We start from the raw sequence: 18,615 nt of genomic DNA on the forward strand, positions 1-18,615 counted from the left end.
TATATAGGAGACTATTACTTTAAAATAGCCTGTAGAGGCTATTACTCTAAAATCGGTATCTGCAATTTACATTCGTAGCCCTTGACCTGGAAATATCCAACCAGGCATTAAATTCACTTCCTAAATTTAGTTATCCAAGTTTTGGGAATATAATCTGTGACAAAATTAAAGGCACAAGCTGTTCAGCGCAGCATTATTTAGAATTACCAACCAAAGCTAACAAGAAACTAGCAATAGCCTAAATGCCCAAGCACAGAATGATAAGATTATATAAGTATATGGAAAACTGTAAATAATAGAGTGAGATTGCAAGAAATATACTATAAAAATGTGATGAACATATAGATGATAACTGAGCAAGACTATGAATCCATAACCATTGACATTTAAGGGGCGCCTGGGTCACTCATTCTTGAATGTCCCACCCTTGAGTTTCACTCAGGTCATGATCTCAGGGTCATGGAATGAAGCCCAGCATTGGGTTCTGTGCTGAGCATGGAACCTGCTTAAGATTTCTCTCTCTCTTTCACTTTCTCCTCCTCCCCCACCTCTTTCTAAAAAAAATCATTGACATTTGAAAAGGCCACATAGAGATATAAATGGTTGTTGTATTACAGTAAGGGTTGTTTTTCCTCTGTATATCCTTCATGTATTAAGAATTATACTCCCTCCCACAGAAAAAGATCAGTAAGGCCTCCATACTTGTACTTAACTGTTTATATACTGTATAACAGACAGAGTGGGAGACATTTTTTAAGTTTATTTATTTATTTTGAGAGAGAGAGAGAGAACATGAGCTGGAGAGGGGCAGAGAAGGAGAGAGAGAGTCCCAATGAGGCTCCACGCTAACAGCTTGATGAGATCATTACCTGAGCAGAAATTAAGAGTCCGACCCTTAACCAACTGAACCACCCAGGTGCCCCTAGAGTGGAAGATATTTTGTTTGTTGCTCACTGTTTATATCTGTTCCAGCTTTCTTTCAGCTGAGACATGATATTCTGCCATCCATCTAAAATTTCTTTGCAGCTTTTCAAATGCAAGAACCGCTTGATAACAACAGCAGGGTCTTGAATGTGGAGCTTTGCCAAAGGAGTTGGCTCTAAATTAACATTTCATGCTACATGCAGTTACTCTCCTCCTCGTGGGTGATGACTTGTCCTGAATGCCAAGAGAGGTGGCACATCAGTAAGAGGCAGGAAAGGGTGATAATGACCTAGGGGGAGTTCAGATCAGATCATTAGTAATGGTGTCTGTTCCAATGTACAGTGGTCTCCCTTGCCTGCAGTTTTGCTTTTCATGGTTTCTCTTATGTGCAGCCAACTGGGGCCTGGATGCAGATGATCCTTTTTCTGATGGCAGAAGGTCAGTAGTAGCCTAACACTACATCACAGTGCATATGTCACTCATCTCACCTCGTGTCACCATGTAGGCGCTTTATCATCTCACATCGTCACAAGAAAGGTGAGTGCAGTACAATAAGGTATTTTGAGAGAGACCACATTCACATAACTTTTATTACAGTATGTTGTTGTAATTGTTCTGTCTTATTACTGTGGTAGTTAATCTCTTCCTGTGCCTAATTTATCAGTTAAACTTTATCATAGGTATGTATAAATCTGAAAAAACAGCATACAAAGGGTTTGGCACTATTCACGGTATCAGGCATCCACTGGGGGTCTTGAACTTTCCCCCCATGGGTAAGGGAGGGACTGCTATATTCATTTAATTTGTTTAAAAGAATTCCATTCTTCCATCCCATTTGTTTGTGCTCTTTTCCCAGAAGTGAGGTAAGTATTTAGATAGTTAAAATCCCACGCAAGAACCTCAACAGAAAAAAATACATCTGAAACAATAACTGTTGGAATTAAAAATGAAATAATATTTTTAGGTGATTTTCTCTTTAGTTTTTACTAGTTTTGCTGTATTTAAACAAAGTGCTTCTCTTCAACTTTTGTATTCAAATATAGGTGCCTACTGGAATTTATTTTCATCCCCTTTTTTTAGTGTAAGGAGGGAAAATGACTGCCGGTGCAGTGTGTGTCCCTCAGATCATACCATTGCGGGTGCCTCCGCCTGGAAAAGCCAACCATGAAATTGATAACAATACACTTTTGGAAATGAAATCAGGTAAGAATTGAATGTACTTGAAATCACGTAAAATAACATTGCCATATTCCTTGTGTTCATCTGGTTGTTGAATTCTCACTTTGCATGCTTTCTACAATTAGGACCTTGGGGATTTGTATAGGTTCCAAAAGTTGCAATAGTGTTGCACTTGGTGGTTTATGGAGTCGAATATATTCAAATTAAAACGGTTAGCTTTGGGGCACCTGGGTGGCTCCATTGGTTGCTTGTCTGACTCTTGATTTCAGCTCAAGTTATGATCTCATAGTTTTGGGGTTGAGCCCCACATCAAGGTCTGTACTGGCAGTGTGGAGCCTGCTTGAGATTTTCTCTCTTCCTCTTTCTCTCTCTCTCTCTCTGCCCCTCCCCTGCTTGCACGTTCGTGCTCGCTCGCTCTCTCTCTCTCTCTCTCTCTCTCAAAACAAACAAACATTTAAAAACAAACAAGTAAAATGGTTAGTTTTGACCAGTCAGTACACAATTGCAACAATGCCTTGACTCACATTAGTCAAAGATGTCCTAGCTCTTCTCCAGACCTCCTTAGGATCTCATTATTTTCCTGGGATAATAAATTTGACCTACTAACATAGGTTTTGCGGTCAGGCATATTGGAGATTAAATCCTGACTTTGACAACTTCTAGTGATACATTACTTAGCCTTTCTGAGTCTCTGTTTTTTCATTGTTAGATAGTGAGAATATTATCTGCCATTCAGAGTTGACATGTATGTGAGGCACAGAGGATCTGGCACATTAGCAATGCCAAAATATCATAATAACTATTATTACAGAAAGAAAGCAGTGAATACATTTTCTGGTAATGACATGAACATATATATGCATATACAGGTACTCATATATATATATATGTCTACATACATAGATATATAATTAACATGAGAAGTTAAAGCTATGTTTTTCATTTGAGAGAGAGAGAGAGAGAGAGAGAGCGCGTGCACATGAGTCAGGAGGGAGGGGCAGAGGAAGAAAGAGAGAATCTTAAGCAGGTACCATGCTCAGCATAGAGCCCAACATGGGGCTTGATCCCACAACCCAAGCCAAAATCAAGAGTCAACCAGTTGAGACACTCAAGTGTCCCTTTCTTCTTATTTTTTTTTAAGTAATCTCTGTGCCCGATGAGGGGCTTGAATGCACCACCCTGAGATCAAAGTTGCATGCTGGGACTCCTGGGAATTCTCTCTCTCTCCTTCTCTGTGCCCCACCCCTACTCGTGCCTACATGCTCTCACTCTCCCTCAAAATAAATGAACATAAAAAAAAAAAAGAGTTGCATGCTCTACCAACTAAGCCAGCCAGGTGACCTGGGAAAATTTTATAGATAAAACATATAAATAAATACTTGCTTTAAAAGGTTTTGAAATTCCAATCATATATTTCAATAAATAATGTATAAAAACTATTTATCTATATTTTATGGTGACTCCTGTACTTCCTAGACAAATTCTAACTAAGAATATTTTATAATATACTATATCTCCCTTTATCTTTTTTTTCAATGTTTATTTTTGAGAGAGAGATAGAGTTTGAGTTTGGGTGGGGCAAAGAGGAGACACAGAATCCAGAGGGAGCTCCGGCTCTGAGCTGTCAGCGGAGAGCCCGACGCGGGGCTTGAGCTCATGAACCTTGAGATTATGACCTGTATGGAAGTCAGACGCTTAATTGACTGAGCCACCCAGGTGCTCCTTCATTTCCCTTTATCTAAAAAGCCAGTAATTTTTTAAAATTCTCAAGCTAAAATATAGGTTTTTTTTTTAAGTTTATTTATTTTGAGAAAGAGAGTGAGTGAGTAAGAGGGAGAGCAAGAGAGTGAGAGAGTGGGAATAGGGGAGGGGCAGAGAGACAGGGAGAGAATCCCAAGCAGGCTCCATGCTGTCAATGTCAGAGCCCAGTGAGGGGCTAGATCTCACAAGCCATGGGATGATGACCTAAGCCGAGATCAAGAGTTCACCACTTAAAAGACCACCTGAGCGCCTAAGGGCCCCCCAAATACAAATTTTAATAAATGTGCCTATAGCACTTGGGAAAAGGTGGATGATTATTGGCAAATGATGATATGAATGATAGAGGATCCAAATTCCCTAATATTTAAGATGTTTAATAAATAAAGAGGTTGTACAATTTAATAACAAAAAGAATAACTAGAAAAGTGGGCAAAAGATGTGAAAGGACATTTTATAGGAAAGGAAATATAAATGTCTTTTAAACATACGGGAATGTGCTTCTAGCCCTCCCTTTCCCTATTTGCTAAGCAGACCTTATCGTCTGCTTTATTACTCCATTGGATTTCATCACCCCTTGGTATCACGTATATACTTGTTTGTTTACTGTTTATGTGTCTTTCCTAAAACAGAGCCTCCATGACAGCAGGGAATTTGGTCACTGGTTACTGTCCATCACCACACAGTTACAATTTTTTTTCTTGTGGTGAGAATGTTCAAGATCTCCTCTCTTAGCAACAGTTTTTGATCTTTTGAACTTTGAATTCTATAAAGGTATTACCTTTAACATTTTTCTAAGAAGTGTAAAAATCATTTACCAAGTTCAAATAAAATATAATAATAGCATTTCTGAAGCAATGCTCAAAAAAAAAAAAAATCAGAGGTGCCTGGGTGGCTCAGTCAGTTAAGTGTCTGGCTTCGGCTCAGGTCATGATCTCACAGTTCAGGGGTTCGAGCCCCGTGTCGGGCTCTGTGCTGACAGCTAGCTCAGAGCCTGGAGCCTGCTTCAAATTCTGTATCTCCCTCTCTCTCTGACCCTCCCCTGCTAGCGCTATCTCTCTGTCTCTCAAAAATAAAATAAAATAAATAAATAAATAAATAAATAATCAGCTTCTGCTTTCTAAATGGGTATTGTGATCTTAAAATCGATCCCTACTCTATTTGTATCGATGCCTTATTGGGGAGGCATGAGAGCATAGAGGTTCAAGGGCATGGACTATGGATCCAATGTAGCCAAAGTGAAACCACAACTCTGCTGTTATTGGATGGCTTTTTTTTAACCTCCCTGGGACTCAGTTTCCCCATCTTTAAGTGAGTAAAAAATGGGACCTGTCACATAGGGTTAGTTGTGTACATGCAATGAGCTAATTCTTAGAAAGCATAGCACCTGGCACAGAGAAACAAGTCAGTTATTGTTAGTTATTCATTCCTAAAATATATTTTAAAATCTCATTGATTAACTGACCCACAGGCATTATTCAGCAACTTTCCTACTTTTGTGTTAATTACGGTTACCCTGTTTTGGGTTTTTCAGACACCCCAGATGTCAACATATATTATACGCTGGATGGCAGCAAACCTGAATTTCTGAAGAAAATTGGTTATGGCGAAAACAGTACATTTAAGTATACGAAGCCTATTACTCTGCCTGATGGAAAAATACAAGTTAAAGCTATTGCAGTCTCTAAGTAAGTTAAGAGCATGGTGACTAAAATAACTGGTAATATAATGACATTGTGTTTTAATTTTATTTATTTCTTCCTGTGAGAATAAGTGTTATATTAGAAGGGCACTAAAGAGAAAGGTATTTTAATTTCAACATATGTCTATAACTTGTGTGTTTTGATTCTTTTACTGAGGTATACTGTAAAGTGCACAAACCACGAGAGTACAGCTAGGGGAGGTGCTATGTATATTAACACTTTTTGTTTTCTTTTATAAATTATCTTTTATGTTTATTTTTATTTTTGAGAGAGAGAGAGAGAAAGAGAGAGAGAGCAAGAGCGAGCGAGCATGAGCGGGGACGGGCAGAGAGAGAGGGAGGCACAGAATCCGAAGCAGGCTCCAGACTCTGAGCTGTCAGCACAGAGCATGACGCAGGGCTCGAACTCACAAATCGCAAGATCATGACCTGAGCCGAAGTTGGAGCTTAATCGACTGAGCCACCCTGGGGCCCCAACACTGTTTTTATTTTCAATTCCACACTGGGATTTTGGGAAGGAAGAGTCCTTCCAGGATTTGGGACCTTTGGAGTGGCTCATTGGGCTTTGAAGAAAATACTGTTTTTAGTGGATGGTTCTTTTATTCCATAGGACACAGCCTACAACCACCACCGTCATTCTCTATTTTATTTTGTGTTGATTTAATTGGCCTTCATGGTGACTGCGGTTTTAATCTGTTGGACATTAGCTCCTTTATCCCTTTCTTTGTCCTTTCTTTCCTACTCAAGGACTTTTTCTAATGTTCAATTATGGAAACACCACCTAATTTGGAAACTGTGTGTTGTAGAGAAAAAAAAACCTCAAATGCTTTGCAAGTCAGTGTGTCTGTGTTAGAAGAATTATACTGCACAGCAAGACAGGTTTAGCCACATTTTTGAAACACTTTTAAAGCCTCAAACCAATACCTGAATTTGCGCAGGTGCTTTAAAAAGTCTCTCCATGCTCCCCCTGGTGGCGGAGCTTCTGCATGGCTTTTGGAGAGCTACAAATAATACACAGATGACTGTTTTGGTGTTTGGAAATTTAAAATATAATACAATAAAAACAAAACAAAAACCATCATGTGCATTATTATTCTTTATTAAAGATTGGGAAAATTGGATTTTTTCACTTGCCAAACCACTTCTGTCAAAACAAGTCATCTCAATTATCATTAAAAACTTAACAAGCAGGGGCATCTGGATTGCTCAGTCAGTTAAGTATCTGACTCCTGGTTTTGGCTCACGTCATGATCTTGTGGTTTGTAGGATTGAGGCCCATGTCAGACTGCACTATCGGCGCAGAGCCTGCTCGGAATTCTCTCTCTGCCCCTCCCCCACTCACACTCTTTCTCTTCCTCTCTCTCAAAATAAATAAACATTTAAAAAATTAACAAGCAAAACAAAAAAGAAGAAAAGAAAAAATTAACAAGCAAAATACTCTGATGCTTAATGCTGTAAGGCAGCCCCTTTTATAAGTTGCAGTAGTAGTGACATGAAATAATAATTCCTAACTATGTAATTCAGAGGACTTAATACAGCCTCCCAAAAGTGTAAAATAAGGTCATTCTTTATGCCTCTCCCCATCTTGCTCTGTGCCCACTTTGCCATCTGTTCTGAAAGCACTGTTAGTATGTCAGGTGTGCTCAGCTCAGGAAAGGTTATTTATACAAAAATGATTTTGAGTCTTCAAGACGGAAAAGAAATTATACTGCTTTATCTTTTTTTAAATTTTTAAAAAATGTTTTATTTATTTTTGAGACAGAGAGATTCAGAGCATGAGCGGGGAGGGGCAGAGAGAGAAGGACACACAGAATTGGAAGCAGTCTCCAGGCTCTGAGCTGTCAGCACAGAGCCCAATGTGGGGCTTGAACCCACGAACATGAGATCATGAACTGAGCCAAAGCCGGAGGGTTAACCAACTGAGCCACCCAGGCGCCCCTATACTGCTTTATCTAAGCGGAGCCTGATGTACCTCACCTTTTTCTAGGTACTTAAGGTAATTAATTTCTTAATAAGGAAAAAAGAATTTTAAATGAGAGTGTTAACAAAGTCCACTAACATGTTAAGAGGAAAAATTATGGAAGCGCCTGGGTGGCTCAGTCAGTTAAGAGTCCGACTGTGACTCAGGTCATGATCCCATGGTCTGGGGGTTTGAGCCCCATGTCGGGCTCTGTGCTGACAGCTCAGAGCCTGGAGCCTGCTTCGAACTCTGTGTCTCCCTCTCTTTTTGCCCCTCCCTTGCTCATTCTCATTCTCTCTCTCTCTCTCTCTCTCTCTCTCTCTCTCTCTCTCTCTCTCTCAAAAATAAATTTAAAAAGAAAGGGGGAAAAATAATGGTCTTGAAATTTTGAGTGATATGGGAAAATATTTATGATGTAAGTGAAAACAAATTAGGGTATAAGAGTGCATTATAGCATTTTGATATTGTTTAGAACTGCATTGGGACAGAACTGAGAAGAGCAGTGACCAGAGCTGAGTGAGCGGTAGGCAAGGAGGGCTCATTGCATGGAGGCAGCCATCCCCTCCTTCCTTGAGCCAGACTGCCAGGGACACTGTGGATGTCTCTGTTCCAGAGGGGTCAGGTTGGGGGGCAGCCCCAGTCCCTTTCTGTCCTGGCTCAGTTTGCAAATAGCACTGACGTGTCATTCTTCTCTACTGTAAGCTTTCTGTTTAGTTTGCTTCTCATGGTAAGTCATTTGAAAACGAACACACAATCCGCAAGTTAGCATTCGCTGCCTCTGGTGATTCAGTCCCTTTTTGTGTTGTTGTTGTTGTTGATCATTTTTATAGCTTCCAAAGTTTAATGGTGAGCACTGCTTCTGTAACACACAGAAATCACACAGAATCTCCCAAGCCATCCTGGGACCGGTGCTTCTCCAGCTCGCCTGCTGAATCAGTTGGCTATTGCTGTGTCACAAACCGCTCTGACACTTAGTGGTCTTGGAAGAACCATCATTTGTTTGCTCGTTATTCCATGGGTCAGCATGTTGGTGTGCATTCAGCTGGGAAGTTGTTCTGCTGGTCTTGCCTGAGGTCACTGACATGGCCACAGTAATTCTGGTCTTACCTTGAGCTGGGTGGTCTAAGAAAGCTTGAGTCACGTTTCTGGTGGTTGATGCAAATGGTTGACTGAGACTTGTGTCTCCAGTTGGGTAACCTGAGTTTTTTTCACTCAGTTCTGAAAACTGTAAGAGAAAGGGCAAGCTCTAATGCACATGTGTTTTTCTAGTCTCTGTGTTGTATTTGTTAATGTTTCATCAACCAAAGTAAGTCATGTGGCAACACTCAAAGTCCATGTGTAAGGGGATGCTACAAGGTCACCAGGGCGTGCAGATAGATAAGGCATAATGTCTCAGGAGTCCCCGAGACCGTTGTCGTGACCGTCTACCACAGGTTCCCATCAGAATCACCTAGGGAGCTTTGCAGAATCTCCATGCCCAGGTCACACACTCCAGACCAACTAAATAACAATATCTTGGGTGTGAGACCCAGGCATCAGTATTTTTAAAGTTTCCTGATGATTCTAATATGAAACTAAGGGTGGCAGCTGACATATTAGTGGGGAAAAATATTTCCATTTAGAGAGATTTGACCAATATAACTTTTTTTAAATACAGTAGAACCTTGGATTGTGAGTAACTTGTTCCATGAGTGTTCCATAAGATGAACAAATATTTCTAATAAATTTTAACTTGATAAATGAGTGATGTCTTTCAATACAAGTAGTATGTGATGCTGAATGTCACATGATCACAACTGAGCAAATGATTCTTGAAATTCACTTTGACATACAAATGATTTGGACCAGAAGCATGTTTCTAGAATGAATTATGCTCACTAACCAAGGTTTTACATATATGCTATGTATATATGATACACATATATTTATATATTTAATTCTTATTTATTTTTGACAAGGAGAGAGAAAGAGTGTGCAAGTGGTGAAGGGGTAGGGGGTAGACAGAGGATCTGAGGCGGGCTCTGCACTGACAAGAGAGCCTGATATGGGGCTTGAACTCATAAACCATGAGATCATGACCTGAGCCAAAGTTGGAGGCCTAACCAACTGAGCTACCCAGGCACCCCTGAAATATATATATATATATTTAATTTTTTTTTTAGTTTCTGAGAGAGGGGAGGGGCAAAACAGGGGGATAGAGGATCTAAAGCAAACTCTGTACTGAAAGCAGAAAGCCTGACCCAGGGCTTGAACCCACAAAACATGAGATCATGACCTGAGCTGAAGTTGGACTCTCAACCACTGAGCCACCCAGGCACCTATGAAATGTATTTTTATTAAAGTGTGATATCCTGGAATAAAATAAAAGGACATGTGTGCTTTCATGTGTCCATATATATGTACATGAATTTTCACATCAGAGCATGGTCAGTAAAGAACACAGGTGAACAGGAGGGGGTGGAGTCTGGGGACATTTCAGGAAGCAGGTGTGGGTTTTAGGTTTTTAGTTTTATTTATTTATTTATTTAAGAGAGAGGAGGAGGAGGGGCTGAAGGAGAGGGGAGGGAGGGAGGGAAGGAGAGAGAGAGAAAGAGAGAGAGAAGAGAGAGAAAATGAATCCCAAGCAAGCTCTGTCCTATCAGCACAGAGCCTGACAGGGGGCTGGAACCGATGAACTGTGAGATCATGACCTGCTGTAATCAAGAGACAGATAGATGCCTAATTGACTGAGCCATCCAGGTGCCCCAGGTTTTAGGTTTTAATGGTACATAAAGATGGTCTAGTCCAGGGCCTGTAAATTTTTTGACATTTGTCTTCTTTATGTTTTTTATTATTATTAAAATTTTTTAAATGTTTATTTAGTTTTGAGAGAGAAAGAGAGACAGAGAGAACCAGGGATGGGCAGAGAGAGAGGGAGGGAGACACAGAATCCGAAACAGGCTCCAGGCTTTGAGCTGTCAGCACACAGCCAGATGTAGGGCTTAGATTCACGAACTGTGAGGTCATGACCTGAGTTGAAGTCGGACACTTAATCGACCTAGCCACCCAGGTGTCCTTGTCTTGCTTCTTTAAAAGCCCTAAAGTCAGGAAATTCCTGTCTTTGATATCATTTTTTTGAGAATGACCTTGGGTAGGTCTTCCTTCTTTGTCAGTTACGTTATATGGTGGTTAAGATAAATCGAGCTGTGCTGAGGTAAAAGTCGTCTTGAACTGAAGGTACGTAGGTGAGGGAGTCAGAGTCCCCTGAGGAAAACCATTTTTCTTCCATGAGGGACTTGCCAGTTTTAGAACAATGGAATAAAGTACACTCATTGGCAGGTTACTGCGGCATGTCACGGTCATTCCTCTGCAGCCCTGTGCAGTATATAACGTCTGTAGATGCCCTCTCTCTAGGCAGCATGAAGGCAAGAAGAACACTGCTTTGAGAGTGGTAGTTTGGAGAGGGAGGTAGAAGATGGAGTTTGTCGACCTTCAGGTCTAGACTTTAATCCCAGTTCTCTTGCTCATCTTTGTGTGACCTTGACTAAGTAATGTGGCCTTCTGATTCTCAGTTTCCTCATTTATTAAGTTAGGTTAATAAGACTTAGTTGACAGCCATGGTGAAGATCAGAAGCAATACACTTAGTACTCACTTGGCATTGCACCTGTAGTGGCTGTTATTGTTTGCTGGTATTCAGATTCTTAACAAAGGGCTAACAGATTGTTGTTGTGTGACCCAACTCTAAAGGCATGCCTCTGTATTTGGAAAATCTCTGCCTGCCCGGATAAGTGGTTTCCACTTATCCTTATCATGTTCCTAAACCAGAGGTTCTCATTTGGGCATAATTTGACCCCAAAGGGGATACTTGGTAATGTCTGGAAGCATTTTTGGTTGTCACATCTGGAAGTGGGAGTGCGCTGGTGGCATCTGATGGGTGAAAGTCAAGGATATTGCTAACCATGTTACACACGGAACAGCCTCCTACAACAGGAGTTATCTAGCCTAAAGTTTCAGTAATTCTCGGTAAATTGAGAAAACCTGACCTGGACAAGTTGCAGAATTCTTACAGATTCAGCTTCTTGACTCTTGTAATCATCCAAGTAATTCTGCTGTTTTATTGAGAGGATAATAATCGTTTTGTGAATAGAGCTACATGTAACTTTCTTTTTAATGTCGAATGTCCCTTATATTACTTTTCCTAAAGATACATATTTAATGGCTCTGATTTCAATCCTAGAAAAAATTTATGTGTATTCAAATAAGATTTGGGCTGAGTAGGATTTATAGGTCCAACCACAAACTTAAGCCTTTTTTGATATACAGTCAGGAAATTCTTCTGCTTAGCAGACATTTGAAGCTAGTTTCTGGGCTCCTTTTGGAACAAACAAAGTCCTCGGTGAGAGCCCTGGCTGGGTCCTCATGGCAGGGGCCGGCTGTGGTGGAGACAGCCTGTGTCTTCCAGGAGTAGAGCAAGTGGATGGAGGCCAGGCTTCTACTCAGCATGATGGGGGGAGGGGGTTAGAAGTGCACATTTCAGGGAGCTCTGCAGTCATCAGGTTTTGAAGGATTCCTGGATGGAGATGTTTGTGGTGTCCCGGAAGTGTGCTAGCAAGGAGGATGACTATATATTGGATGACAGACCTGAGACCAAAAATGAACATTTAGATGAGATGAATGTTGAGGTGAATGAGTTAAGCAAGTGGGCTCATCTAAAAGATCATCTGTGGGGCGCCTGGGTGGCTCAGTCGGTTAAGCCTCCGACTTCGGCTCAGGTCAGATCTCACGTTCGTGGGTTCGAGCCCCACATCAGGCTCTGAGCCTGGAGCCTGCTTCCGGTTCTGTGTCTCCTTCTCTCTCTGCCCTTCCCCCTCTCATGCTCTGTCTCTCTCTGTATCAAAAATAAATAAAACATTAAAAAACTTAAAAAAGAAAAAGATCATCCGTATCTGCATCCAGATTTCTGTACCTATAAATCAGGTTTTGTTATTAAGAACAAAACAAAATAAAACATGTGCTTCCCCAAAGTTTAGGCACCTATATATCACTTGAGCCAGTGAACATGCAAATATCCACCGATCATATTATTTCTTAAATATTGCCACTCACTGATAGTGGTGATTGACATGAGTTGTGTATTTCTGCTATTTTTTTCTTCTAAAAATTAGCCTGAAACTTTTATATTGCTTAATATTAAACATTTCTCAACTCGTTTGGAATGGATGCTTATGCATTTACAAATATTAATCAAAGAATTTAAAGCATCTTGGGAAATGGATTTACTTAAAGCTTCAAAAAAATTTTTTTTATTGTGTGTGTGTGTATGAGAGAATTTCTTGTGTGTGTGTGTGAGAGAGAGAGAGGGCGGGGGAGAGGCGGAAAGAGAGAGAGAATCACAAATAGACTCCACATTGTCAGTGTAGAGCCAAATACGGGCTCAAACTCACAAACTGAAATCATGACCTGAGCTGAAGTCAGACAACTGACTGAGCTACCCGAGTGCCCCTAACACTTCAAGATTTTTAAAAATTATAAAAAACTAACTTGTAAGAAATCTGAGAAATTGTAAAAGAAAGGCTAATGAAACATGAAATGTATCAGAGACCAATATGAAAATCAATAAACAAAACAGACAAAGAACATGTAAGAAAGAGAATGAAAATGGAAAAAGAATGAAATGCCTAGACAGAATAGAATCCACACAGAATCACCTGTGTTCCAGTTGTGAGCTTTCAACACAAATTGGAGGGCATGGATATATATTTAAATATGTTTAAATATATTAAATAAATCTACCTCTCAGGGTCATGATGATGATCAGAGGCTGGTGGCTGTTGCCCAGTATCTGCATTTCCCTTCTGGAATAAAAGAACCCATGATTTTTAGCCAGACACACAGTTTTCTGGAAGAAAGATAATTTCCAATTCTCCTTGCAGCTGGCAAGAGCCATATCGCCAGGTGTGGCCAGTGGGATGTATGTGGAAAAGAGGTGTACAACTTCTGATTGGGCCCTTAAAGGGGAGAGGTTGGGCTCCACTTCCTGCTGGCTGGAATGTGGATGTGGTCAGTCATGTTGGATCATGAAGGACAAGTTCAATGGCGTAGAGATGGAGCAACAAAGTAGAAACTTGACATCATGCTCCCATCACCATGGCATCTCGTACCAGCCCTGGGCTGATTACACCTTGTTGATTCTCTCTTGTTTAAGCCACTATTATTTTGATTTGGTGTTACAATAGCCAAGCCTATATTCCAATACACTAGGGATACAGCTGAAGCAAATGTCTACAGAGAACACGATCAAGCGTACAGGTGATCAAAAAAGCTTCACAGTATCAAGTAATATGGAGAAACTGGAACCTTCAGATAATGCTGGAGGGAATGTAAAATGGAACAGCTACAGTTTAGCAGTTTCTAAAAAGTCAAATATACCACATGACTCAGCAATTGCACTCTTATATATCCATCCAAGAGAAATGAAACCATGTCCACATGAAGACTGTTGTGTGTCAGTCTCAGCCCATTAGTGACCAGTGTTGTGACTGAATTGGCCCTTGTGGATATTTCTTTCTTTTTTTTTTTTTTTTTTTGTTTATTTATTTATTTTGAGAGAGCAAGCATGCAGCATGATTATAAGCTGAGGAGGGGCAGAGAGAGAGGGAGAGAGAGAATCCCAAGCAAGACTTGTTGGGGCTGGAGGTGTGGCTTGAACACATGAACTGGAAGATCAGAACCTGAACCAACTGGGCCAATCTGGCGCCCCCTTGGGGCTCTTATCGTGATTGCAAGATGTCCTCCCCAAGAACCATAAGGAAACTCTCAGAGACCAGTTCTATTACTTATAGACCTTGGAAATTACACAGCATACCTGGGGCCATGCAGCAAAGTCACCAGTAGAAAAACTGAGAGAGAGTGTGTGGTCCTGGGGTTCTACTTTTATTGGGGTTGAGGGTGAGGGCCTAAAGCCTCTTGGGCTCACTCCTTTTTGGTGAATTTAAAATATAAGAGCTGGAGGCACCTGGTGGCTCTGTTGGTTAAGCATCCGACTTTAGCTCAGGTTATGCTCTTGTGGTCCGTGAGTCCAGCCCCACTTTGGGCTCTGTGCTGACAGCTCGGAGCCTGAAGCCTGCTTCGGATTCTGTGTCTGCCTCTCTCTCTGCCCATCCCCAGCTTGAACTCATCTGTCTTTCTCTCTCTCTTAAAAAAAAATTTTTTTTAAACCCCCCCATAAAACCCATAAAGCGGGAGTTCCAAGCTCAGGAAGAGAAAAAAACAACTGGCTCAAATGGTACTTTTGGAAACCAACCAAGATCTCTAAAAAAAGGGGCCTCAGGACCTGGGATTGGGGGACATGGAGGGGCCAGGGGTGGTGGTGGCCTGCTTCTTTATTAAGTGTTATGGCTGGCATTGTATTTATTCAAGATAACTGTCACTAAAGTGGATCCCTTTTCGAAGTGGGTCCCTTGACAATTAGAACTTATATCAGGCATTTGTATTTCAAAAAAGGGAAAACCTAACTCTCAGGGCTGACACTACAAAAAATTATATGTCAATGCCCATTGCATTATTCATAACAACCCCCAACTGGGAATAATCCAAATGACCATCAGGTGGGGGATGGGTAAACAAACTGATGCCTTCATACAGTGGAATATCATTCAATAGTAAAATGAACAAACTACAAACTACAACTACAAACTACTGATACAAACTACTAATAACACAACTACAGAAAAAATAATTAAAAGAAGCCAGACATGTAAGACTATATTTGTGTCATGAAATTTATTTTATCATTTAAAGAAGTTTTTAATGATTATATATTTTGAGAGAGAGCAGAGAGAGAGTGAGAGAAAGTATTCCAAACAGGCTCCATGCTGGCAGCACAGAGCCCAATGTGGGGCCTGAACCCACAAACTGTGAGATGGTGACCTGAACTGAAACCAAGAGTTAGATGCTTAACCTACTGAGCCACCCAGGTACTCCAGTGAAATTCATTTTAAATGTCTGAAAAAGGTAAAACTATAGAGACAGGAAGCAGATCAGTGGCTGTCTAGGGTAGGAGTTGGTAGCAAGGAGTGATTTCAACCAGACACAAGGGAATTTTTGGGGGGTGATGGAACTGTTCTAAAACCAGATTGTGGTGATGGATGCACAATTGTAGAAATTTGCTAAATACCCTCAAACTGTATACTTAAAATAGGTAAATTTTATGTCATGTAAATTATACCTCAATAAAACTATTTTTAAAAAATTAAGAGGGGCACCTGGGTGGCTCTGTCAGTTGAGTGTCCAACTATTTATTTTGGCTTGGGTCATGATACCAGGGTCATGGGCTTGAGCCCTGCGGCAGGCTGTGCACTGAGTGTGGAGCCTGCTTGAGATTCTTTCTCTCTTCCTCTGCCCCTCTTCCCTGCTTGCGCTTCCTCTCTCTCTTTCTAAAAAAGTAAAAATAAAATAAAAAATTAAGAGTCTAGGCAAGCTGCTGGTGCTGAGATGCAGTTTTTAGTTATGGGCACCTCTATGTTGCTTTCTCATGGAACTTCTATTGTATCAGAGAGGAACACGATTAATTGTGAAATGTTATGAATAAATTGGAAAAAGGCTAGTATGAAAGGAATTAAAATCTGCCAGAGCAGATGCTACCTTCAGCTGGAGGAAGAAAAATTCTCTTGACTCACATGGAATGGTATATAGGCAACCTCATTCTTTGTTTTAGAATAGTTTGAGGTTTCAGGTATGAAATCTTGTGGTGAATGTGGCAGATAGACTCCAAGAATGCAATAAACCAGGCCTCCTACTACAGCCCCTCTGCTTGAATCTGGGCTGGCCCTATGACGTACTTCTGACCAATAAGATGCTTCAGAAATGATGTTAAGTCTAGATCAAAAGAAGTATTAACAATTTCTGCTCTGGTACAAAAACCCTGGGTGAAGCCACCCACCATGTAGGACATCTGATATCCCTGAGCCGTCCATATTGTAAGGAAGTCCAAGCTAACCACAGGAAGAGAAGGGAGAGGGAAACAGAGACAGAGGGACACTGAGGCTGAGAAGGAAGACTGGAAAGCCCCCAGCTGTTCCAGTATGCTAGCCCAGGCTCTGAACACAAGGAAAGAAAGCATTTTATTTATTTATTCAAAAAAATTTTTTAATGTTTATTTATTTTGGGGGGAGAGAGAGAGACAGAACACAAGCAGAGGAGGGGCAGAGAGAGAGGGAGACACAGAATCTGAAGCAGGGTCCAGGCCCTGAGCTGTCAGCACAGAGCCCGACACTGGGGCTCAAACTTATGAACCAGAAAATCATGACCTGAGCAGAAGTCTGATGCCTAACCAACTGAGCCACCTTGGCACCCCAAGAAAGCATTTTAGACATCCAGCTGAGCTAATCTTTCAGTTCAGTCTAGCTGATATCTGACCATGTCTAGCTAATCTTTCAGTTCACTCCAGTCTAGCTGATATCTGACCATGACAAATGAGAGCTGAGCCCAGCCAACCCACAGTTTGTATATGAAGAAAGTATGTTTCAGAGTGTTTTGTTATGCAGCAGTGGATAATCTAAATGAGAACAGGGTAAGGAAGGACTATAGAAATTGTTTTGATTTCTCCAATTTAAACTATAATAACCTTAGTAGTGAGGCCAAGGAACTTTATAGCATTCTCTTGTTAGCCATCTTGTCTTTGAAGCTTTGTGTAACACAGACACTCTATTTTGAATAACTTTCAGGGATTGCAGACAGAGTGGCATTGTAACAAAGGTGTTTCAGGTGGGCTACGAACCACCAAATACAGTCTCTTCTGAAGGCAATGTTGAAAATGTTCTCAAAGATTCTTCAAAGCAGGCAAGTAATGAACCTGTAACACTTTCAGATAGTCACCACATTCTTGATTCCTTCTTTCTCAATGATCCCATCTTCTCTTTCATTTCGTAACCTGTGCTCACACATCCTTATAATTGAGGTCAGTAGCAGCCATTGCAAAGTGATTTCCCCTCTGTTGGCCAGTCCATCTTTCACGGGTTTCATCCTGCACATTAGACATTCCTACCCAGCATCATGGTCCATGTTCCAGTGTCTTCATTGACCCCTTGCTTACCTATTGAAGAAAGCAGAAACCGTTAGCCTGGCATCCCAAGTGATCATTCTCTGTCTTCAGTCATCTTTTCTTGCTCTGTGACTCCCCTGTATATATGCCAGCCAAACTAGACACTGTATGCTGTGTGCGACCACTGCTCCCTAGCATCCAGGCCTTCTCCTATTACATAGTGTTTTGAATATGTGATTACTTTGCCTGTTGTCTATCTTCTCCATGTAGTGTAAATTCCAAGGTGGCAGAGAGCATGTCTGCGATACTCATCGCCTTGCATGGAGGTGGGTGGGAGAAGGCAGTGAGTGTACATTTGTTGAATAGATACATCAGACTAGTAGAAACCCTCTGTGCCCATAGCTGTCTGTTATGTTGAAATCTTCATTTCAGAAAAGCTCAAAGCCTCACCTCTCTGGAGATTGAACTAGACTCATCTACAACGATATTTGAAACCTCAGTCCCTGGGCTGTAGGCATTGGTGAGATAGATCCAAGGGCCAGAGGATGGCCTAACCCATGGGAAGGCAACCCGCCAACAAGTCTCAGTCATGGATGTGTTGGTGGGGATGACTTTAAGTCTGTGAGGGACTCCCTTCTGCCCTGACCAGAGCCCATAGAGGTGGCTGTGGAAGCAGAGCAGTGGGTGCAGGTATAGTGTGGAGCTCAAGTATGATCAGGGCAGGGACCTATTGGTCCAGCCTAGCAGAGGCCAAGCCTACATGCATCAGCAGGTGCTTAAGGCTTGAATCAGGCATTAGGAACTGGGTCCACAGAGAAGAAAGTTCATCAAGAAGAGTATAAGGACTTTGTATGGGCAGGTAGTGTACTTAAGTCCTATCTTGGCTTGGCCCCACCCTTTATTTGCCTCCTGGATCTGGTGGTCCCTTTGTTATTCCCCAGACTGCCATGGTTGTAACATACTGCCTTCATGTCCTGCTGCTGACTGCTGGTCTCAGCCACTTGACTGCTGGGCCCTACCAACCAGACGTGCTGTCAGCCAAGGGCCCAGACACAAAGCTGTGTGTTTCC

At 41.3% G+C, this 18,615-nt stretch overlaps 1 protein-coding gene across 8 annotated transcripts in view; it reads left to right on the top strand.

Annotated features, from left to right (window-relative positions):
- DZANK1 (double zinc ribbon and ankyrin repeat domains 1) overlaps positions 1-18,615 on the top strand; it is a 67,121-nt gene that overhangs the window by 843 nt on the left and 47,663 nt on the right. For 6 of the 8 annotated variants that reach the window (XM_029918901.1, XM_029918906.1, XM_029918905.1 and 3 more), the window contains exons 2-5: positions 1,317-1,461; positions 2,005-2,127; positions 5,396-5,549; positions 17,229-17,343. In XM_029918901.1, the coding sequence (XP_029774761.1) occupies positions 2,019-2,127; positions 5,396-5,549; positions 17,229-17,343 (378 nt within the window). In that variant the 5' untranslated portion in view covers positions 1,317-1,461; positions 2,005-2,018. Of the gene's footprint in view, positions 1-1,316; positions 1,462-1,967; positions 2,128-5,395; positions 5,550-17,228; positions 17,344-18,615 lie in introns of all 8 variants that reach the window. The other 2 variants (XM_029918902.1, XM_029918904.1) reach the window with 2 other exon arrangements.

Source organism: Suricata suricatta, chromosome 12 (genome assembly GCF_006229205.1).
Source record: "Suricata suricatta isolate VVHF042 chromosome 12, meerkat_22Aug2017_6uvM2_HiC, whole genome shotgun sequence".
In the NCBI taxonomy this organism is placed as follows: domain Eukaryota; kingdom Metazoa; phylum Chordata; class Mammalia; order Carnivora; family Herpestidae; genus Suricata; species Suricata suricatta.